The sequence below is a fragment of the Heteronotia binoei genome, chromosome 1 (genome assembly GCF_032191835.1).
Source record: "Heteronotia binoei isolate CCM8104 ecotype False Entrance Well chromosome 1, APGP_CSIRO_Hbin_v1, whole genome shotgun sequence".
Classification (NCBI taxonomy): Eukaryota; Metazoa; Chordata; class Lepidosauria; order Squamata; family Gekkonidae; genus Heteronotia; species Heteronotia binoei.
Window position 1 is genome coordinate 181,978,276 of NC_083223.1, and position 24,987 is coordinate 182,003,262.

General features: G+C 41.8%; 1 protein-coding gene across 2 annotated transcripts in view; it reads right to left on the minus strand.

Annotated features, from left to right (window-relative positions):
- The window catches only part of KCNK5 (potassium two pore domain channel subfamily K member 5), a 59,012-nt gene extending 34,441 nt beyond the window's left edge, over positions 1-24,571 (minus strand). Inside the window, exons 1-2 of one of the 2 annotated variants that reach the window (XM_060244987.1) lie at positions 24,283-24,571; positions 23,752-24,038 (exon numbers count right to left, since the gene is read on the minus strand). In XM_060244987.1, the coding sequence (XP_060100970.1) occupies positions 23,752-23,937 (186 nt within the window). In that variant the 5' untranslated portion in view covers positions 23,938-24,038; positions 24,283-24,571. Of the gene's footprint in view, positions 1-23,751; positions 24,211-24,282 lie in introns of those variants that run through there. The other variant, XM_060244996.1, reaches the window with a different exon arrangement.
- Positions 24,572-24,987: the final 416 nt, after the last annotated feature.

Sequence of the window (24,987 nt, forward strand, 5' to 3'; positions counted from 1 at the left end):
AATACGTTTGGTTTCTTTCGTTCTCCTCAAATGCTACTTCTGGTTAATAAGTTACAATCATCCTTGAAGAGCATGACTTGTCCTGATAAGAAAGAGAATTGATTAACGGATACAAATGTGTAAGGATCATTAACTCAGGTTAAATCGTAATCCCAACTAAACAATTAAACAAATAAACAGCATATACACACACAAAAAAGTGTATTTATTACATTAATTTCTTAAGCACTTAAAACTGCTGTTTGAGCCTCTGACCATACTAGAGACATACCCTCTAAAAATAGTAGGTAGCCAAGTTTCTCCTACAGCAGCAAGTGGACATCACAGATGATTGAAATGGATGGGAAGGGAAGGGGAGAGAAAAGGTCCTAGAAAAAGTCTCTACCCACAGACCACCTAGGCCTTGCTGCTGCCCCCCAGGAAGGGAGCACCTACCAAGCCCTCACTGTGGCAATAACAGGCACATCCTGTCCCACACTGTGGTAAAGCTGGGCAGAGTAAGGGTGGGCTGGGAGGCACAGTCCAAAAACAGCAGGCATCACCCAGAGTCCATGCTATCTCTTACAAGAAAAGATTTAGATTATATATTAGACAAAAACAAATGATGTCTCTTGCTTTCTGCACACAGGACTCCAGACTCCTGCCAGCCATCACTAGATATTACCCTCTCTGTCCTGCAGGATAACAATTTTGTCTGCTAGCATGAAGAGAAACAGTTTCTTTAGAATTCTGTGACATTTACAACCAACACATGGGAAACTACAGAAGAGAAACAGACTGAACACAAAAGTCTGCCTGAGGTCAGGATTTTTCTCGAGGCACGAGCATATCCACACCCCCCCCCCCCCCCGGCATAGAGAAGATTTAAGAGGAAATGGGGGGGGGAAATCCTGGGAAACAGCTAACCGACATGACAAGGCAGCCTTGTCTCTTGTCAGACATCATCCCAAAGCAGGATCTTTCTTCTTGTAATTGTCCTTTGATGGCCCAGGCTAGCCTGAAATTGTCAGAAGCTAAGCAGGATCAGCCCTGGTTAGCATTTGGATGGGAGACCACCAAGGAAACCCCAAACCTGAAACCTATGAGCTATCTTGCCTCGTATCACCAGAAACAATGGGTATGCAAATACTCGGTCATGATGTTGAGATGCCTGTTTCCTTTTGCTTTAAAGTTAGAGAATCTTTACTGCTGTTGAAAGAAGTGGAAGGAAATAAGACCATTAATACATCAATCCAGGTTCAGAAAATACAGTACATCTATCAAGTAGTCAGAGAGACCAGCAAGCAATAAACTGGAACAACTTTCCTGCTTGATTTAGTTGGCCTTAATACAACAGGTGGCTTTAAAAAGACTGCCTCAGTAAATAAAATACAATTCTGTAGAACATGTAATCAGCAATGCAATGGGGAATCCTGGATAGGGCTATCTGTTGCTGTCACAAAGGCTGATTTTTAATACATAGCATGGGTTTCTCCAATTAATATCCTTCCTGGTTTAACTCCCTCCCACCATTTTAATCACTTGACAAATACACAACGCTTTATTCTACTCTTACACATATCCTTCAGGACAGACACACAAATTCTACCTGCCCACAGTTGTCTGGATTCTTCAAACAGATGGTAAGGGAAAGAGCTCTTCTTCATTAAATCCACAATCTTAATTTTTTTTTTACTCCAAACTGAGTTTACTTTGGCTTAGTGTGACTAGAGACCAAAACAAAACCATATCACAAGTACATTTTCTTTCCATAACATGCAGTACTCCACTCCTCCGCTCCACCCCATGGAACAATGTATTAGCAGTTGTGTTGGCAAGTCATCATATTTACCATGGCATTTCAGCCTAATTTTGGTGCTGAAAAGTTAGCATTAATGGATTTCAACTTTGGTGAACCACACATAGGACAGTTCAGGATGAATCTGCAATTTTATCTTAAACTGAATCACACAAGTGGCTCACCAAGCAACCACATTCACTGAGCTCAACTGAGAAGTCATTTTAAGATTGATTCTGAAACCGTTTGCACTCAGAACTGCCTTAATGTTAGCAACAGATTTAGCAACAATTAAAGTTTTCATGTCACCTCTATAACATTTTAGCAGTCTGTCCAACTTTGAATAAAGGCTGACAAATATGTTCTCTGTCTCTCAAACACAAACAAACCTGTAAGAATCCTGCAGAATTCTTGTGTTGAGGAAGTGGACAAGGGGAACAAACTGAAGTTCATCAAGACAAGCAATTTTTCAAGAAGCAACAATGTAACACACAGTTCCTTCTCAGCACTTATCTAAATTTATACGAACTGCGTTACATTTCAATCTCTACAAAAACATCACTGAGTGGTCATTTGAATGTTCCGCTACAGACACAATATACTGAATGTATACATTTACCTGCTATCTCCAGTATGAAGCAGCTTGCTCATCCACATTTACTTATCCTCCATGGTGTTCAAACAAGACCAAAAAAATAAATAAATCCCACAAAAACATAAAAGAGAAAAAGAGCCTTCAAAAATGTTTGAACAAACCATCCAAAGCAGAGTACTGCCAAATAAGTGACTGGTAGCTGTTCTGTACAACAGCAATTGAAATATTTCTACTTTAGAGACATTTTTAGTCCACACAAATGATTTAAGGGTGTGGGCAATGATATCACCTGAAAAAACCCTCACTTCCACTGCACTTGTTTAAATGACCAAGTAGCAGAACTCGGCACAGAGAAACAGGAGTTGCAACACAGGGGACATTCCATGTCAGTACAATTTGAATTCATATATGTCTTTGCAGATGAACACCATTATTGGTCACTTAATTTTAAAATTACTTTGTTTTCTATACAGAACAGATACACCCTTCAAAATGAGTACAGAGCACAGACATTTAAAACATGACATACCATTACAATTCAAAAATGGCAGCCCAGTCTTTTCTCATCCTCTGCTTCAGAGTTTTCTTTACTGGAATGCAGACCTCTTATTCTACATATTTGCTATATGTCAGGAGTCCCCAACATGATACTTGTAGGTGCCAGGGTGCCCACCGACACTATTCCTTGTTACTGCTAAGTGTTTTCAGAAAGTGGGTATGGTCATGTAGGACTTTTACGCTACAATGTTTTTGATTAGCTGTGCAGTTTTTTAAAAAATTACTTTGGCAGCAGCTGCCACCCCAGCTCAAAGATCTTCCTGGTGTGACTAAAGGTAAGCCAAGAGAGCCATTTTGTGTCTGGCTTCTCCTTCTGTCGTAGCCGTTGTGCTGCTAAACCCAACATGCTGTGTCAAAATTCCAAAGATGCCTTCAAGCTCAAAAAGGTTGAGGACTCCTGTTCTATGCACTCTGAATTCAAAAATTTTGAATTACTATGAAGATCTCTGTTGAACAAGAGGAAAATTCTCTCCTCCCTTCAACTTAATACCACAAAAGCTCCTGCAAAAATTATTAGTGTGAGGAGCAGCTTGTACATTTAACAGTGCTTTACACATGAATTTATCTAGTCTGTTTAATATGGACAATAAACCCACACATAATTATGTCATTTTAATACAGATAAATGCTGAAGCTTTGTGTACATATTTCAAGTCTAACCATACGGCACACATGAGAAAACAAAACCAACTTGTAAATTTCTAGTTTCTGTAGTTAGGGAAAACAATTTTGGTTACTTCAGTTTGCTGCCTGACAGAAAGAACACAGACAATAAAATATTTTACCTAGAAATATGCTAGTTAGATAATGCTTATACACAAAATGGTGTCTTGTTGCACTTTAAAAGCCACTTTATTATAGCATAAAGTCACATCAGTTGAGTCCATTTGCCAAATGCATGGAGTGAAACCTTGGTTCTCTTCATGCACACCATGGGGGGGGGGGGGAGGCGGGTTTAGCTCACAAAGGCTTGTTATGATAAATTGGCTTATCTTCAAGGTGCTAGAAAACTCATTTTTTTGTACTGGCAAAAGCCTAACATAATTAAAACTAGAACAGAGGAAGCTTGAATTTAGAATTCTACATTTCCTTTTCTACTACAAATGTTATGCTACACCTGAAAAACATTGTTTTACAAAACTATTTAACATTTGCATGTGCATGCAAAAAACCTAAGATCATTTCCTGTACTGTCTTAATTTCTAGAACTCCAGAACCACTGAGGGAGATTAAAATGAAAAAACAATTTCCTTGTGTAGTTTTCAGAAGAGGTAAAATGTAACCTGCTAAAAATCCAAGGTTTAGTCCTAACAGAAAGGTAATGTTTTGGGACTCCATCACCATTTGAAATAACTTAAGGATCTTCAAATGATCAAGATAGCTTTCCTGTGCCACCCAAGAGAATGGGATGGTAGAAGCAACTCTGTCTTGGTTGTGCTTGTATCAGGAAGACTCCACAAGGTATATATAAAAGTTGTTACCTAGAATCATAGTTGGAAGGGACCTCCAGGGTCATCTAGTCCAACCTCCTGCACAATGCAGGAAACTCACAAATAACTCCCCCTAAATTCACAGGATCTTCATTGCTGTCAGCTGGCCATCTAGTCTCTGTTTAAAAACCTCCAAGGAAGGAGAGCCCACCACCTCCTGAGGAATCCTGTTCCATTGAGGAACCACTCTAATGGTCACGAAGTTCTTCCTAATATTGAGCCGGAAACTCTTTTGATTTAATTTCAACACATTGGTTCTGGTCCTTCCTTCTGGGGCCACAGAAAACAATTCCACACCATCCTCTAGATGACAGCCCTTCAAGTATTTGAAGATGGTGATCATATCACCTCTCAGCCGCCTCCTCTCCAGGCTAAACATGCCCAGCTCCTTCAACCTTTCTTCTTAGGACATGGTCTCCAGGCCCCTCACCATCTTCGTCACCTTCCTCTGGACTCGTTCCAGCTTGTCTATACCCTTCTTAAAATGTGGTGCCCAAAACTGAACACAATACTCCAGGTGAGGTCTAACCAGAGCAGAGTAAAGCAATACCATCACTTCATGTGATCTGGACACTATACTTCTGTTGATGCAGCCCAAAATTGCATTTGCCTTTTTAGCCACCGCATCACATTCAGCGTATGATCCACTAAGACCCCTAGATCCTTTTCGCACATACTACTGCTAAGACAAGTTTTCCCCATCCTGATCATAAAGTTCTACACTTTCATTTTATTTAATATCTACGTGAAACTACTGCAAAGTGGTCAATCATGTGAGCTTTCTGAAATTGGTCTGTTAGCAATTACTGTTCTCCCCACTACTTGATTTTGAATCACCGTGGGATTCACAAACTTGCTGGGAGAATATTTGGACAAAAACTCACAGCACACTGGTTTTTCCCACTAAATCTGAATAGTTAGGCATGGATGGCCGTCAGTAACTGCATTTACCAGTCAGCTTACCTGACTTTACAAACACTTTTGTAATGCAATCCCCTATGCACTGAAAATTACTTCCAGTGAAAACAATGGACTTATCAAGATTAACTCTGCATAGGACTGCAAATAGGATTGCATTGTTACTTTGTGAGTTTGCCAAAGGATATGGCAATTTGTGGGTATATGTGAAGGGAAATGATCACGCTCAATAAGTTTTTTCATATTTCAGCAGAGGAAAGCTTCTTCTCCAATAATTTAAAGTTGTCTTCACAGAAGAGCTTAAAGGGTGGAGTTAGGGTACTTTCAGTTGAAGACATTGCACTGTTTTGAATCACATTCATTTCTGAATGCTGTAGATTTCAGCTGGGGTCATTTCAAAAGGGGAACTTTCAGACTGGCTCTTTAAGCCACATGCAAAATATATGGATTGGATATATTGTTATACTGAAAAACTGCTTCAGTTACCAAAAAAGAAGTTTATTTGTGGCAATGCAGAGAGAACAAACACAACTTTCAGCATTTGGGCCGAGCATTAACTGTCAGCTAGTTGCCTCTCAAGAAGCTTCTCATGGCCTGCCCCCAGGGGCCAGCCCACCACTGGGTAAGTGGGATGGCTCTCTGGTCCATGACTCAAGTTGAAAAGAAACAAGCTATGGATGCGCTAGACATTCAGCAACTCTCTTTAGGAGAAGACCCACCCTCTCACCCCATGCTTATTTTCTGTTTGGTTATGCATCCTTTGCTATACCGACAAGGACTCGGGGTCACTGGTTAACAGGGCTGGGAAGGAATTTTACTCAGGGCTCTGATTGGCTGATAGGCCGTAGAGTTTTGCCTTGCTCATAGCAAATATATGTACCTTATACACCTGGACTGTACTGTTAAAAACAGCATAACCATCACAAATAGCTGCTGGCTTTTAGGTATTGGCTGGGGAACATAGTGCTGTTTGTGTTGGGTAGATTCCTTGCATGACCAGAAAGGGGGATTCCCCTCAAGGGGCTTGGCAGAAGCCAGTTTGGAGTAGTGGTTAAGTGTGCAGACTCCTATCTGGGACAACTGGGTTTGATTCCCCACTCCTCCACTTGCACCTGCTGGAATGGCCTTGGGTTAGCCACAGCTATCTCAGAGGTTAAGGCAGTGCTGGAAAATAATGATGGCCACACAAAATATTGACACTTTGGGCCCCATTTGGATATTATCATTTAGGGGTGTATTCACTTTTGTTACCAGCAGTTCAGACATTAATGGCTGTGTGTTGCGTAATTTTGAGGGGACAGCACATTTACACTGTTATACAAGCTGTAGACTCACTACTTTACATTGTAGCCAAGTGTCATTTCTTCAGTGTTGTCACATGAAAATATATACTTAAATATTTACAAAATGTGAGAGGGGTGTACTCACTTCTGTTACATACTGTATGTGATGATAGGGTAAACTTCTCTGAGTGCTGTTGAGTTGTCTGTTTTGAAATGTTTTTATTGTATTTTATTGTTTTATCATACGTTGTACTCCGCCCTGAGCCCTAAGGGGAATGGGCGGAATAGAAATCTACTTAAATAAATGGCTTGGGGCCAGGGTGCCTGAAGGACAGTCTCCTCCCATACTATCCAGCTCACCAGTTAATATCTGCTTGTCAAGTCCTGCTCTCTGTGCCTCTGCCTTCAGAAGTGAGGTGGGTGGCAGCTGGAAACAGGACATTTTCTGTGGTGGAATCTCAATTTGGAATGCCCCCCCTTACTTTACTTTCTTTCAGGCACCAGACGAAAACACATTTTTTTTATTAATTGCGGGGTTTATCTTATCAGCTTTTTAGTTGTCAGCTCTGTTTTATGGGCACGTTTTATGCTGCTTATGTTTAATAGCTTGTATTTTATTGTGAGCTGCCTCAAGTGGAACTTTGAAGAGGTGGTATAAAAATCTATCAATCAACCGATAATGCAATCATAGCCACTAAATTTACGTGTTGGTGGGATGCAACTGCTTTGAATTAGCTGTTTCTGCATATGATGCATTCCTGCAGCTGCTGAATTCTAGGCTTTATACAATTGTTTCTTTCTTGTTCTTAAGATCAACATAGTTGTATTGCAGGCTGATAAACTAACTAGCACAATCAGCTCTTGTAAGAAACAAGTTTTTTGATAAAACAGAGTATTCATGTTACAGCCAAATAAGAAGTTGATATGGAATGCAAATTTGCTTTTGAAAAATCTGATCTAGTAGGAAACTTCTAAGTACTATTGGTTTCCCTGTCCCCATTTATAATTCTGGTATCTGTTTAGCAAAGAAGCTGGTTACCCTTTCTTCAATGCCACAGGAAGAAGTTACCATGTACTTCCCTCTTTCTGTTCAATCTTAGCCTCAGATATGTTAACTTCCTGAGCACACTGCAGTTTCACTGAAGAGGAAGCACTCTTTGAGACAAGTGCAGCTGCAAGTGCTGTTGCATCATGAAGTCTGAAACTGGATCATCTCAATGCTCTGTCAGAAAAGGAAAAGCAGCTGCTAAAACTTCTGCCCAAGAGAGCAGCTGTCCATGCTGGAGCAGGTCTGGATATGCATTCTTAAGATGTCTGTAAAGTGAAAGTTAGGATACTCCCTAAAAATTCTGTGTCTTACTACTATTACGTGTGCTGATCCTAGTTTTACTTCTCAATTTGCAAGAGTCATATTGGTACTTAAAATTATTTTTCCTACATAATATAATTGAAGTTGGAATTATTTCCAGAGACTGCTATAAAGTTTTTGGCAAAAACAGATTCTAGAAGTACAATATCCCCAAACATTAAACTGATGCTGTTCTGCTAACAATGCAATCCTATGCAAAATTACTTGTCTAAGTCAATGGATTTTAATAGACTTAAACTAGAGTAATTCTGCATAGGCTTGCATAGCTCGTCATCCTGACGACCTATAGTGTACACATGGCAGAAATAGTGGACAAGTCAGAGTGCTGTCCTAGGCCAGAAAGTACGGCAATGTGTCTTCTATGCATCAGAAGGAACAATACAGAAACGGCCTGGACAGTTTACTTGAAGTCAGTCTGTGCCTCTTTCTTAAAGCACCCAGAAGCAAATTAAGGGTGGGGCAAGAGATTGCTTTGGCGAAGACAGCATCCTGTTCTTTGTAAAGAACCAAAAACTTCTTGTTCACTTTTGGACTTAACTGGAAGATCCACAGCAGCTGCTTCCCCCCTTACTCAACTGGGACAATCAGTGGTATGTATGTCTTGAAATGTCATGACAGCCATTTCCTAAAATTCACTGTTAAAACCAACTCAAGCTTTTGACCAAGCTACCACTGTTTATTTTAAGGATTTATACCCCATCTTTTGATCACTTGGTTTCTAAGGCAGTTTACAACAGATTAAAACAATACACAAAACATGGCTTCAGATAACAGATGTCTGCTTTGCTATATGATCTCCTGGAAAACCAAATATACTCTCAGCCTTCTCACAAGCCCATTTCAACAACCATGTGACAAGCAGTGTTTTGTCAACAACCATGGGACAAGCAGTGTTTTGTCATGGGGCAGTTAAAGCACTTTCTAGTGCCATGAAAGTGGCATGGTCTGTTTCCAGTGATAATTGGAACAAATGATTGACCTACCACCATTAGAAAGGGTAGGAGTACATGGAACACATGGATTCATCAGTGGAAACCCACAAAACACTGAAATAGGCATTAGGATACAATATTCCAAGGTTATCAGTTGTTCTACCCAACTTGGCTCACATGCTAAGGTAAGGCTTAAAGAAAGCACAATATTGTCATGATGAGGTCAAGGCAGAATTTATCCAGACCATGAACACTATGTCCTTGTGTCTCATCCTTTCTGGAATACTCATGAAGCTACTGATTCAAAGGCAACTGCTTATTACACGTTCCGTACATATGTAAGGTGGGAGAGGGGACAACCCTGCAAACAGAGGTAATGGGTTGCTAGCTGTCGCTTGTGAAAGGGGTAGTGCCTGGGGAGGACAGTGTCTGAGGAGAGCAGGGAGTTCTTCCAGGATACGATGCCACAGAATCCCCCTTTCCTCTAGGGGAGTTAATCTCTGTCATCTGGAGATCAGCTGTAATGCCAGGAGAACTTTAGGAGTCACCTGAAGGTTGACAACTCTAGGAAGTAGACATGCTTGACTTGGAAGAAGAAAACATACAGGAATGGAAGCTAACTACGTTCATGGCACTCCTGATGCCTGTCACTGATTGGCATATACACTGGTGGAAGCAAGTGAAGAAGGACGTAGAACTAGACTCCTGTAGTATGTGTTCAACTGCATTTGACAGCAGTTTAAGTTCCAGTGGACCCGTTTGCTGAGGAAAGAGCTTATGTGCATGCTGAAATGCTTTCCCATCAAACACAAATAGCTTCTTAAAGAAATAAGTGAGTCCCAAGCAACAAGCAAACAAAACTACACAACTGTCATACTATGATGCTTCTCATCTAGAAGCACCCTCCAGCCCCCAATGCCACTGCAACTAGGCCAGGTACTATTTATGCACTCCTAAAAGTTCATAGATAAGTAACTTTTAAAAATCCAGTGATTAATCTTAAAAGAGCTACTTGCCCATCTTAAAAAAAAATCAGTAGACAGTGCAGCATCCTATTAAATGTGTACAATATCCTTTCTCATATATAGAGAGAACTAGATAGAAACACACACATTCTGATAACAGCAGCAATATTTTGAATAAGCAGAGTTGCCAGCTCCAGGCTGGGGAATACTTGGAGATTTGGGGGGGGGGGGGTGAAGCCTAAGGAGGGCGGGGGGTTGAGAGGGAGGGGGCTTCAATGGGGTATAATGTCACAGAGTCCACCTTCCAAACTTTTTCTCCTGGTAAACTGATCTGTCACCTGTTGACGAGTTATAATCCTAGGACAGCACCAGCTACCACCTGGAGGTTGGCAGCCCTATAAATAAGGATTATATTGTAATATATCCCCCTTAATACATACCAAGTTTATGTCTATTGTTAAAAATGCTAGTGGGTTCAAAATAATTCTCCTAATTCCAATTTTTTTTTCAGGCACTAGAGCAGGGGAAATGATGCAACACAATTTATACTGGTGTGACACAAACATATTTCTTAATACAAATAGAGTAAAGTGCTTTCATTGCATGGGGACAAATCTGTGCCAGGGAATCTAGAATCTAAAATTCTGTTGACAATATTGGAAGAGAGAAGGCTGCAAATGAAGACACATGGGTACGTACTTCATTTGCTCTAAGCCTATTCATAGCAGAGTAAAAATTGGACCCTTGCACTTTCCTTATACTTTAAACACAGAATATAATCTCATTTAGGGGGGAGGAGGAGACTGGATTTATATCCCACTCTTCACTAACCAAAGGTGTCTCAGAGCAGCTTACAAATTTCCTTTCCCCTCCCCTCCCCTCCCCACAACAGACACCCTGTGAGACAGGTGGGGCTGAGAGAACTCTCCCAGAACTGCTCTTGAGCAGAACAGCCTTGAGAAAACTTGTGGTTGACCCAAACTCACATCAGCAGGTGTATGTGGAGGAGTGGGGATTTTTTTTGGCCACTGTGTGTCACAGAGTGTTGGACTGGATGGGCCATTGGCCTGATCCAACATGGCTTCTCTTATGTTCTTATGTTCAAACCCGGTTCTCCACGCACTTAACCACTACACCAAACTGGCTCTAGTCAAGACAATCAATATAGAAGGACAGAAATTCTTCTGTTACCCAATTCCATCTCTGCTAACAGTTTATTGACATTATCATAGAACTCAAAAGCATAAAGTGTTTTCATACTGCAAAAACAATTTGTTACTCCACCCAGACATTAAAAGTGTAAATGCTACACAGTACATGCTAAGATTGTTGGGCAGAAGTAAACTGGTTTTCATTCAATATAATTATCACATTTCTCTTTCTAATGGCTTCAAGCATGCAAGTGGAAAAACAGCATACAATCAAAATTAAATGAAAGATCTCCATACTCACAAGATTAAGACAGTCCATTAGATGGTCTATGTTCTTAGTGCAGAAATTTTAGACATATTTTTTATGGCTCACTTTTATTACAATTACACTAGAGTAAGGAAGTCTGACATTACACAAAGAATTCAGAAGTTGCAAATTTATAGCCTTCTCAGACAGAAGGCCGATGGTATTCTAGAAGAGCACTAGCACTGCTACAATACACATATCTTCTCCTGAAACTAAAGGAGTCTTGTAGCACCTGTGCATCTAAATCAATTTATTATGTAGGCTTCCCAAACCCCCCACCTGGGCGGGGGACCCCAGTTTTGGAGCCTCTTCCCCCCGCTGGCCAAAAATTCAGAAAGCGGGGGGGGGGGGAATGGCAGCCCTTCCCACCCAGCCCCGATCCCAGCAGCTTCTCCTCTCCCGTTCCCACCGATCCCCAATGCTTCTACTCCTCCCTTCCCTTCCCTTCTTACCTCGGATTGCAGCAGCTTCTCCTTGCCCCTCCCCTTCCCACCCAGCTCCATCACAGCAGCCGGAGCTTTCCCAGGCTGCTTCCTGCCCCACCCCAAAGGACCATGTGCCTTTGCACCTCCGGAGGTGGTGAAAGGCTTCAACTTCCTGTGTCTGTGAAGAAGCTGGCTGGTGAGTAGAAAGGCCAATCCCCTACATTTGCGAGAAGGGGTGTGTGTGTGTGTGTGGAGGAGAGGGAAACGTCTTCATTATTCCCTATTTGTGAATTGTTTCTCATAGGGTATAATGGGGAATTGATCTGGAGGTTTCGGGGGCTCTGGGGGAGCTATTTTTTGAGATAGAGGCACCAAATATTCAGTATAGTATCTAGTGCCTCTCCTCAAAGTACCCCCCAAGTTTCAAAACGATTGGACCAGGGGGTCCAATTCTATGAGCCCCAAAAGAAGGTGCCCCTATCCTTCATTATTTCCTATGGAAGGAAGACATTTTAAAAAGGTGTGCTGTCCCTTTAAATGTGATGGCCAGAACTCCCTTGGAGTTGTTATGCTTGTCACACCCTTGTTCCTGGCTCTGCCCCCAATGTCTCCTGGCTCCACCCCCAAAGTCCCCAGATATTTCTTGAATTGGACTTGGCAACCCTATTATTATGGCATAATAAAGTCTGAGTCCAGTGGCATCTTTAAGAGCAATGAGATTTTATTCAAGGTATAAACTTTTGTGTGCAAACACACTTCTTCAGATATCTTGCTTGCACACAAAAGCTTATATCTTGAATAAAAGTGTGTTGGTCTTAAACATAACAGCAGACTTAAAACTCTTTTCTACTGCTTCAGACCAACACAGCTACTCACCTGAATCTATTATTAAGGCATAAAAATTCCTAGATTAACTGTCTCTTTCAGATTAACCAGCTTTTATTTATGCATGGACCTTTCCACAGTTGGAAGACAAAGGAGCCCAGAAAATGCATACAGTGGGATAAAAAGGCCATTAGGTAATGGATGAAGTAGTGCAACATTTCCATAATGCTGAGGTCCCCAATGTGGTACCCATTGGAACCATGATGCCCGCCAACATGTTTCCTGGTGCCTGCCATTTGTTTTTTTAGAAAGTGGGTGGATCCTGAATGGGGCTTTTGCCTAGCAGGGCTTATGACTGGCCACTGGAGATTTGATTGGCTGTGACGATTTTTAAGAGTTTTTAAATATATATGTGTCTGTATGTGTGTGTGCATGTGTGTGTTCATAATATATATATATATATATTAAGAGCCCTGTGGCGCAGAGTGGTAAAGCTGCGGTACTGCAGTCAGAGCCCTCTGCTCACAACCTGAGTTCGATCCCAGCGGAAGCTGGTTCAGGTAGCCAGCTCCAGATTGGCTCAGTCTTCCATCCTTCCGAGGTCGGTAAAATGAGTACCCAGCTTGCTGGGGGGGAAAGTGTAGATGACTGGGGAAGGCAATGGCAAACCTTCCCATAAAAAGTCTGCCATGAAAACGTTGTGAAAGCAACGTCACCCCAGAGTCGAAAATGACTGGTGCTTGCACAGGGAACTACCTTTACCTTTTTTATATATACGTGAGGCAATCTGTTAAACAGAGCCTGAAATGATGATGTTGCTATCAGAGTTATACGTGACCTTGCTCCCTGACATTGTGGCTGGTCTCACCTATTGTGGCAGCCATTTTGTGGTTGGCTGTGCTTCCAGCAGCAACCGTTTTGAGGTTGCACTCACTGCCTTGAGTCAGACTTCCAAAGGTGCCTCAAAAGGTTGGAAACCCAGCCATAGAGCATTCAAATATATGGAAACAAATGATCCATTCATAACACCCATTACTGTGATAATGCTATCTTTTCCAAGGTATTAAAATTGGTACAGCATAGCTAGAAAGATAAAGGTAAAGGTAGTCCCCTGTGCAAGCACCAGTCATTTCCGACTCTGGGGTGACGATGCTTTCACAACGTTTTCATGGCAGACTTTTTATGGGGTGGTTTGCCGTTGTCTTCCCCAGTCATCTACACTTTTCCCCCAGCAAGCTGGGTACTCATTTTACTGACCTCGGAAGGATGGAAGGCTGAGTCTACCTTGAGCTGGCTACCTGAACCCAGCTTCCTCCAGCATTGAACTCAGGTTGTGAGCAGAGCTTAGGACTGCAGTACTGCAACTCTACCACTCTGTGCCAAGGGGCTCTTTTAACTAGAAAGATAGCTTAATTTAAAATATTTATTTCCCACACTCAACAGAATCTTCATGAGATAGCTAACACAATAAATACAATTAAAATATAGTAATTAAAATAATCCAATAAATTCCGTCTCAGCAGTAGAATCTATTCTCAGTAAAACCAGCAGTACAAAATTGGCATAAAAACAGGATATATAACTAAGCAGCAGAAAGGAAACAGGACAAGAAAATAAAACTCAGTTAAATATCAACATAGTGATTACTGATGAGAATAAGTTACTGTGTTCTTGGTGGATCCAGATGGGCAGTCATGTTGGTCTAAAGCAACAGAAGCAATCTGGAGTCCAGTGGCACCTTTAAGACCAATAAAGGTTTTTTTTTTAAGTCTGAGCTTTTGTGTGCCAAGCACGGTTCCTCAGATAAAATGAAGCAGAAACAGGATCTAACATATGGAATAATTAGGGCTTTTTTTGTAGCAAGAACTCATTTGCATATTAGGCCACACACCCCTGATGTAGCTAATCCCCCAAGAGCTTACAGGGCTTTTAGTACAGGGCCTACTGTAAGCCCCAGGAGGAATGGCTACGTCAGGATATGTGTGGCCTAATATGCAAAGGAGTTCCTGCTACAAAAAAAGCCCTGAGAATAATCTCAGTTCTTTTATTCTGTTCAAAACATCTTCATTATTCTGTACGCTAATTTACAACCCACACTCTATATGTAAGATATGTAAGATTCTGTTTCTGTTTTGCACACAAAAGCTCACACTTCAGGGTTTCCAAGTCCAATTCAAGAAATATCGGGGCTTTGTGGGTGGAGCCAGGAGCAAAGTTGTGACAAGCGTAACTGAACTCCAAAGGGAGTTCTGGTCATCACATTTAAAGGAACCCCACACCTTTTAAATGCCTTTCCTCCATTGGAAATAATGGATAGGGCACCTTGTTTTGGGGCTCATAGAATTGAAACCTGTGGTCCAAATTCCTTTGAAACTTGGAGGGTGTTTTGAGGAGAGGTACCGGATGGTATGCTGAAAATATAGTGCTTCTACCTCAAAAAACAGCCCCCCAGAGAGCCAGTTTGGTGTAGTGGTTAAGTGTGCGGACTCTTATCTGGGAGAACCGGGTTTGATTCCCCACTCCTCCACTTGCAGCTGCTGGAATGGCCTTGGGTCAACCATAGCTCTCACAGGAGTTGTCCTTGAAAGGGCAGCTGCTGTGAGAGCCCTCTCAGCCCCACCCACCTCACAGGGTGTCTGTTGTGAGGGGAGAAGATATAGGCGATTGTAAGCCGCTCTGAGTCTCTGATTCAGAGAGAAGGGCGGGGTATAAATCTGCAATTCTTCTTCTTCTTCAGATAACCGCAGATCAATTCTCCATTATGCCCTATGGGAATCTGTCTTCATAGGGAATAATGGAGTGCCCAGCAGACACCCCCCTCCCCCAGCTTTCTGATGACCCTGGAGCTGGGGAAGGGCCTCCAAACCAGGGGATCCCCTGTCTCCACCTGGGGATTGGCAACCCTATCACACTTTGAATAAAACTTCATTGGTCTTAAAGGTGTCACTGGACTCCAGCTGTGTTCCTGGTGGCAAAAGTGCCCTCAAGTCACAGCCAACATATGACAACCCCATGAGGTTTTCAAGGTAAGAGTGATTCAGAGGTGGTTTGCCATTGTCTGCTTTTACATCATAACCCTGAACTTTCTTGGAGGTCTCCCATCCAAATACTAGCCAGGACCAACTCTGCTTAACTTTCTAGAACTGATGGAATTGGGCTAGCCTAGGCCTCTGTGGTCTTGTCTTGCAGAAAAGTGGGCATTGCAGAAAAGTGTAAAAGATCCAATCCTCCTTATTATAGTTTGTGATCTTTTGGACTTATTGCTTTACGATGTGCTTCCATTTCCTTCATATGCATATCTATACCAAGCCAGGATAACATTTTCATCTGATAAACTGGGCTCTAGTCTACAAGTTTTTGACATGGTGACTCAGTTCAAATATGTGGAATTATTCTTTATGGTGATTATGGCTTGTGAAAACCAGGATTTGGCTTGCAGATAGTCACTCAGATTCTGATTTGCTTTAACAAATAATAAGTTTCACTATTTTTACTCTGCCAAATGTTTGGGGTGAAGCCAAGATGTTTGCACGTGTAAGTCTTAACTCTGGTTTCATATGACAAACTGGGTACATATACCAACTCTGAACTAAGTTTTTAGATGTGTGCTAACTAACCATAGTCAGCAGAGTGGCCAATTATTCAGATGATAATGCTAGCCCATCAGTTTAATGAAACCATGACTGAAGTGAGCAGTAAATCTGTTTGGTGATACATTTCTCTCTTTTTTACTGCTATGCAAGCAAACACCATACTTCCACATTTCTTTCTCCCATCACTAGTTGGTATCATGTAATGATTTCTGCTTTAGTGCAAGTCTTAATCTACTGTTGCTTCCAAAGCGTTTTGGAGGAGAAATACAAACTACAGTTTGAGAAGAATTATGAAACTGTAAAATACAGCCTGTTCTAACCTGCATGGCCCGGGTATCCTGAACTCATTGCATCACAGAAGCTAAGTAGGGTATTTGGATGGGAGACCACTAAAGAAGTCCACAGTTGCTACACAGAGGCTGTGAATGGCTACCCAGCTGTGTTCATCTCTTGCTTTGAAAACCCTACACGATTGATATAAGTCAGCATTTACAAGCACATGATCAAGTCACATAGCACCAAACTGTGGTTTGGTATCACATCTAAACTATTCTTAACACAGCTATGTACAGGGAATGGATAGCTTCTCACGTACACTTAACATTGTAAGCATTTGTCAAGTTAAGGTTTGGACTAACAACTGCACCTGTTCCTTCAGAAGATTCTCGTGAGAAAGACTTTAGGCTGATGATGCAGGAAATGGAGTTAGTTACTAGCTAGAACTTTGTGTAACCTCATACATGCAATACGAGAGTTTTAGGAAATGGCTGTAACATTTTCCACCTAAGAGCAAATAATTATGCAATAACTATGGTAATGTAAAGCATAACAAATTACTTATAAAACTCCTTCCCTTTTTTACAATGCTTAATATGTGAAAGTAAAGTTTAATATTGACACTTAAGCTTGAAAAAACCAGTTCACAGGATGTGTCACATTTCAACAAAAAAATAAATGCTGTATATAAAATGAAACCTTTACGGTTCTTGCTCTGAAGTAGCAGTCATAGAAAACCGGCATTTAAGAGCAAAAATAAAACTTTAAGGCAAACTATGATACAAAGAGAATGGGTCCTTGCAGAAGTTCAGAATTTAGGGAAAACTCAGGAATGCGACTAGCATCTTCCAGTAATTGTCAGTGTTTGTTTTATTTTCTTGTTTTCGGGGGAGGGGGGGAGGGGAAACAGATATACCAATGCAAAAATTACTGGACACTTATCCAAACTTCTGTTTTTCTAGATGGGACTTTGCTAACTACTATACAATATAACAATTTATTTGAAATAAAAACCTAAAAGAAAAGCTTACTAGTTTGTACCAATTAATCTCTTGCCATAGCTACATGTCTTTTAAAACATTCTCAGACAGAAACTGCAATATTATACACCCTTTTCTTTCTTTTTAAAGTAAGGCTAATTAAGCACAATGGAATACAGCAGGCTCAGGTTCTGGAGTCTGGACACTACAGTGCAACTGATATCTTTGTAGACAGTGCCTTATTCTAGAATTCACTGACTGCCACATATATCTGCAGCTTGATGCCCATGCTCTACAACCATCTGCAGCTTGATGCCCATGCTCTACAACCATCTGTTGAAGTTCCTTGGACAGAGAATCAGACATGAAAGATTTACATCAGACACACTTAAAACTAAATTACTATCCCCATGAAGTGGACAAATTAGAAATCCACTCCACTGTGAAACTGAACTAGAATTTGTCAACACTGACTTTATTCCATGGACTTGTCTCCCAGAACACATGTGAGTGTATTATGCAGATGGAATGAGATCAGGGAGCACTGGGTACAAATCCCCACTGAGCCATGAAGCTCACTAGCTAACCTTGGGCCACCCAGTCTCTCTCACCCTACCCTACATCAAAGGGTTATTGTGGGGGTAATATGAAGGAACTGATACATTGCTATCCAAGCAACCTGGTGGAAGACAAGATAAAAAATGTATTAATAAACTAAATGCCCGGGGGGGAGGGGACCAGCATTATCCCTGTGACTGCTGAACTGTTTTTATGGTGCATGTACTTGACCTTTGCATAGAAATATTGTATCAAAACCTGTGTAGACCTTATTGTTCTTAGCCTGTTGGCACAGAAATCTGATACAAAAATATAGGCAGTAAAGAAAAAAAGGTAAGTGCCCTTGAGGGACAGAAGTGCACAAAATTAAATTTGAGCTGAAGTATCATATGGAAGCTGACAAAAGATTCAAATGGGTGTGATGCAAGTGGAGTAATGGGAAGAGAGAACAAAAAGTCCAAAAAGGAGAAGTGTTAACCAATAGAAAAGAAATGATTCAATTCTTAGGCTACTGAAACATACAGACAGGGTAGATTCTGGTGGTGTTGTAAATAAGATCATGACTCAGCAAGAGAGATGTCTTCATGTTCTGTGTCAAGGTGCAAGGCACATTTTGACTGAGAATCGTAGTAAGAATCAGAGCCTCACAGAGTTGCAGCCTTGGTGACAAAGAAATTGGTGGAATTGTTACACCCAAAACCGAAAAACTCTTCTGCATAACATTATTAATGCTGCACAGTCATTCCAAGCACATTCTACAGCAGTCAGATTAACAGTGACATCCTAAACAGAGTTGCAGCCTTGTAAGCCCACTGAGGTAAATAGGCTTCGAAGGGTGTGACTCTGTTTAGGAGAGCACTGTTAGTTAATCCAGATCAGTGCTATTTACTTCATGGAGCACCATTTACATATCCTTGATGTACTTCAGATAGCCTCTAAGACTACACAATGAAAATGAAATGCTGAAGAATCAGAAGTACCTCTTAAACAGAGGAAACAGCCTCTATGAAAACTTCAAAGAATCCTCCGACAGTGTGTGCACATTACTCACTTGTATGCACAAACAATCATAATGGATTGTGCAGTAGCTGAACTTTCATTTAGAAGTCTGTCAAGCAGCCTCCCATGTAGTAGGTGTAGGGCATGAAAATACAACTCCACTAATAACAAGAACATAAGAGAAGCCATGTTGGATCAGGCCAATGGCCCATCCAGTCCAACACTCTGTGACACACAGTGGCCAAAAAACCCGAGTGCCATCAGGAGGTCCAGAAGTGGGGCCAGGACACTAGAAGCCCCCCCACTGTGCCCCCCCAAGCACCAAGAATACAGAGCATCACTGCCCCAGACAAAGAGTTCCAATGATAAGTTGTGGCTAATAGCCATTGATGGACCTCTGCTCCATATGCTTATCCCATCTCCTCTTAAAGCTGGCTAGGCTTGCAGCCACTACCACCTCCTGTGGCAGTGAATTCCATGTGTTAATCATCCCTTTGGGTGAAGTACTTTCTTTTATCAACAATTTCATTGAATGTCCATGAGTTCTCATATTGTGAGAAAGGGAGAGAAGTACTTCTTTCTCTACCTTCTCTATCCCATGCATAATCTTGTAAACCTCTATCATGCCACCCCTCAGTCGACGTTTCTCCAAACTAAAGAGCACCAAACATTTTAACCATAGGGAAAGTGTTCCAACCCTTTAATCATTCTAGTTGCCCTTCTCTGCACTTTTTCCAATGCTATATCTTTTTTGAGGTGTGGTGACCAGAACCGTACAAAGTACTCCAAATGAGGCCATACCATCGATTTATACAGGGGCATTACGATATTGGCTGATTTGTTTTCAATTTCCTTCCTAATAATTCCCAGCCTGGCGTTGGCCTTTTTTATTGCAATCGCACACTGCCTCGACATTTTCAGTGAGTTATCTACCACGACCCCAAGATCTCTCTCTTGGTCAGTCTCCGCCAGTTCACACCCCGTCAACTTGTATTTATAGTTAGGATTTTTGGCCCCAATGTGCATTACTTTGCATTTGGCCACATTTAACCTCATCTGCCACGTTGACGCCCACTTGCCCAGCCTCAACAAATCCCTTTGGAGTGCCTCACAATCCTCTCTGGTTCTCACCACCCTGAACAATTTAGTGTCATCTGCAAACTTAGCCACTTCACTGCTTACTCTCAACTCCAAATCATTAATGAACAAGTTAAAAAGCATAGGACCCAGTACTGAGCCCTGCGGCACCACACTGCTTTCCATCCCCCACTGAGAAAATTGCCCATTTATACTCACTCTCTGTTTCCTATTTATATGCCAGTTTTTGATCCATAAGAGGACTTGTCCTTTTATCCCATGAGACTCAAGCTTACTAAGGAACCTTTGGTGAGGAACTTTTATCAAAAGCTTTCTGGAAGTCAAGATAAACAACATCTATTGGGTTCCCTTTGTCCACATGTTTGTTCACCCCCTCAAAGAACTCTTAACAGGTGAGACAAGATCTTCCCTTACAGAACCCATGTTGAGTCTTCTTCAATAACTTTTGTTCATCGATGTGCCTACTAATTCTCTTTGATAACGGTCTCCAACAACTTTCCCGGTGGAGTCTGATTCAGGTCTTTCAACACCCCTCCCAAAATCAATGGTTCTGGAGCGGGCAAACACTTCCCATCTTCCACAGTGAAGACGGAGGCAAAAAATGCATTCAGCTTCTCAGCCATTTCCCTATCCTCCTTCAGTAATCCTTTTACCCCTTGGTCATCCAAGGGCCCCACTGCCTCCCTGGCTGCTTTCTTGCTTCTAATGTATTTGAAGAAATTTTTATTGTTGGTCTTTATTGTTGACTAGCTTTCCATCGCTTACAGAAATCTTCCTTACCTTTTACAGCTGCCATTACTTTGTTAACCATGCCAGCTTTTTTAAAATACCTATTTGTGCCTTTCCTGACTTGTATATATTTTATCTGAGCTTCCAGGATTATAGTTTTAAATAGCCTCTAAGCTTCCCCAAGGGTTTTGACCCTATTTACCTTTCCTTTCAGTTTCCTTTTCACATGCCTCATCTCAGAGAATTTACCCCTTTTAAAGTTAAAAGTTTTTGTGTTGGTCTTTTGGGGCAACTCCCTCACAAATGGTGAGATCAATAACATTATGGTCACTGCTCCCAAGCGGTGCAATCACTTTTACATCTCTCACCAGATCTTGGGCATTACTTAGGATCAAATCCAGGATCGCCCCACCCTGATAGGTTCTGTGACCATCTGCTCCATAGCACAATCATTGAGAGTGTCTAGAAACTCAATCTCTTTCTCCCGACCAGAACACATATTGACCCAATCAATCTGCAGGTAGTTAAAATCACCTATTATGACACAGTTTAGCCGCTATCTTTAATTCTATCATCATATTACAAGCAAACCAGAGTACCACTCTTTAATACATCAAATTTAAGAACCACTTCCCTAGATGACAGAGCGATAATCTTATCATTAGACATGGTTAAAAGAAGGAAAGAGGTACAGAAGCTTGAAAACTAAAAAGATGACTACAAAAATTCTAAGGCAGAATATTCCTGAAGTTTACCCTTTGCCCTGTAAACAGGATTTTCTATGTTCATTCTCAGTCCAAGATTAGATCAGTTTAATAAACTTACATTACACAGTGCAATGCCAGTGAACCAACAAATGCTATAGTTAACTGTAACTTAGATATCTGGATTTAAATCCTACATCTTGCTCATTAGCAAGTCACTTTCTCATGTAAAAGAGGCGCAGTAATGGTCGGCTTCACATAACTTGTTGTTAACATGAGGACAATTAACATAGTTTGCAAGCTAAAAGACACAGTTCAAGGCAATGGCAAGCTTAAAGAAAATGTTGTTCTCCCCACCCCCCTTAGACAGACAAACATAGATTACAGCTATGAATTTCTGCCCTGATTGCTCTTGTCACAGGATCTTCTACAGTCGTACTGGCTTCCTAAAAAAAAGAGAGATGCAGTATTCCTTAATACTGGATCACCCACTCCCCATGTTCACTTTTCTATGACAGTTTGTACAAGCACCCCAGAACTATGAGCTTTACACAGAATTGCAACAGACTACTGTACTTCTCTGAGCTATACACCTGCTAGCCCTTAGTGCCAAGAAAGCTGTCAAAATTCTTGTTTTTACTCCAAAAAAGGAATATTTCCATTGCTAAATTTAAAAAGATTAAAATTAATTTAACATCCAACCTAAATCATATCTCAATCCATCATAACAAGAATCCCACAGATCTTTATTTTACTATCTGACCTCACACCCTATGCAAGCCAGAATTTAACAAAATCCCAGGCACATTTTCCACACTGTAGGATTTACTAAGAATACAAAGAGAGACAGGCAAACAAAGAGAAGGGTCAAGTGCAGAAACTATTTAGCATGCATCCTCTTTTGCTTCCAGATTCTGGTGCAGTAGGGCTTCTGCCCACCAGACACTTTGAGGACTGTAATCTTTGAAATCACGTTTAGATTTATCAGAAAACCCATGCTCCTATTTTTAAAAGAGTTCATGGTTTAGCAAGGAAAACTGAGGACTGTATTACCAATGAACCAGTGAAGGAACATTTCATGGTGAATTCCTTTAAACTAGCCTTCACCTCTGAACTTTTCAAGCAACAGAAGTAGACAAAAAGCCCAAGGGGCTATCCAGCCTACCAGTACTGAAGTGCTTATTAACAGACAAGATTTTTTTCTCATGAAACAGCTTGGGCCCTATGCATGTTTACACAGATTTCAATTAGGTTTACTCTCAAATAAATGTGTATAGAATTGTATCTACACATTTTAAAGTTGGCATTCAAATCCTGAAGAAAACAAAAAAAAAACCCAGAAGCTGCACATTCCTTCAAGGGCATTTTATGTTAGGATTAAGGGGAAAGAAACTATTTTGCAAAACTAGGTTCTCCCTCCTACCAGTTGTTTTCTGTTTGCCATCACAGTCACTCTTTTCACCTGCTCTGAGTTTTACTCTGACATCTGAGCAACATTTTAAAAAACTGAATGGGAAATAAAGCACCTGCTGCTGACATAAAACAGGCCAACAAAGGACTGGGCCTGCCCTCTATAAAAATCATAGAATAACCAGTTGCAAAGTGTGATCAAGTTGCTGTTTATAGTGCGGAAAAAGCGAAAAACCAACTGAAACTCAACAGGCCTGGAGAAAAACTTTTGATAAATATTACTTAAGGAAAATGTGATTGTAAAATTTCAAATACAGTGAGAGCAAAAAGGAGAAATGAATTGAGATTACTGCAGTTTGAGTTCTTGCTGTCACTATTAATGCCTTTCTTTCAAAGAACGATTTGTTCTGCAAACACATGTCTTCCACTGTTCATCTACTTTGAATTTAGTTCATGCATTGTTAGGTTTGTGCAATTTGGTGAGGGAGGCAGAACAGGGCTTGAAATGCGCCATCAGAGCTGAACAATAACCATGTTTCATTCAAAGGTTGGATTTCCACGACGCACACAATTGTCTCCAGTTTGAAAAGAGCCTATTTCTCTTCTCTGTATCATCTGCAAGATACAGTATGCATTCTGAAATTATCTTAGGTGGCATTTTCTTAGGCTTATAACAAAGGCTACCCTTTAAAATCTGCACCTGGTGGTTTCAGGCCGCCAGACTTCTCCCAACTCAGCAGTTTTCAGTCGATTTTTAAAAATGGGACAGATACCAACAAACAAAAAAGGAAGTTGCCTTTTAAACTCACCTTTAAGATCCTATCCAGCCCCTCCTGGCCCAGGCAGGGAAACTCTTTCAGGAGCTGCGTTTTCTTGGATTTGTACTCATCCGAGGCTGCTCTCCAGTAAGGCTCCTCCAGGACTTCAAAAATAGCTGCCCCGATGGACAGGTAGAAGATGATAGCGGACGTCAGCAGGGGACCTCTGTCTACCATGGTGGTGCCCAGCGGGGGACGCTCAGCAATAGCGAAAAGGAAGGAGCTGCTTGGAAATGCCTCGGGACGGGAGGAAGGGAAGGAGAAGATCTGAACTCCCTCTGGAGAAAATAGAAAGCCACACACACTCTCACTTTCCTTGCCCTGCCATGGGTTCCCACCCCTTCCTCCTCCTCTGGCCCCTTTTTATTTTCCTCTCCCTTTCGCTCTCCTCCCACCGTCTCCACCTCCAAGCTATATCTGTCTGTCGGCTCCCGTCGTCCTTCCACCCCCTCCTTCCTTTCGCCGTCCCAGTCCTCCAGTGTTTGAATTTGGTGCCCTTCTTTCCCCCCCGCCCCTCCTCACCGAGCAGCGCATGCGGAGCGTTTTCCGGTTGGCCGGCCACAGCTTCGTTCTCCCGCCTCAGAAACTGAGGTCGGGGGAGCTTAACTTCGCCCGCCAGCCCACTCCATGTGGCGCGCCGTCTGCTCTTCCTCGCGCTTTGCTTGAGCGAACTGCCGGGAGCCCGAACTTTGTCTTTCTTTCGCTCCGCTTGCCGCCTTCGGCCCAGCGTTCTGCCGCCCGCTCTGGAAAGTACAGAATGGCCCCGCTCTGCAGTTGAGAAGGCTTTCTAAAGACGCCCGCCCCGCTCGGCTAGCTTGTGGGAAGCTCAGGACTTGCTGCTGCCCCCGCCTGGGCGGGGTGAGCTGCGAACAGCCACAGTGAAGTGAGGGACTCGTTCTTGCCTTGACCTGGGTGGGAATCTGCGTAATGTGTTCTCCTGCGTGTGACACACAGTCTCTGTCTCTCTCCCGGGAAGGCTTAACACTGGTAAGGCGGGTTTTAAAAAAACAAAACACAAAACACCCTCCCTCTGTCATTTTCGGTCCCCCCAGGTAAAAAAATAATTGTCTTAGGGTGTATAAATAATACACTGGAAACTGAAATTAGTAATTACATTCCCTTGGAGGTCAGAACACATTTGTTTCTATTTGCAGCTGCGGGTCTGCTTATAGCAATACAAACCAAACCTTGCAATGCGAGTGACTTCACCTGAAAGCATACTTCAGA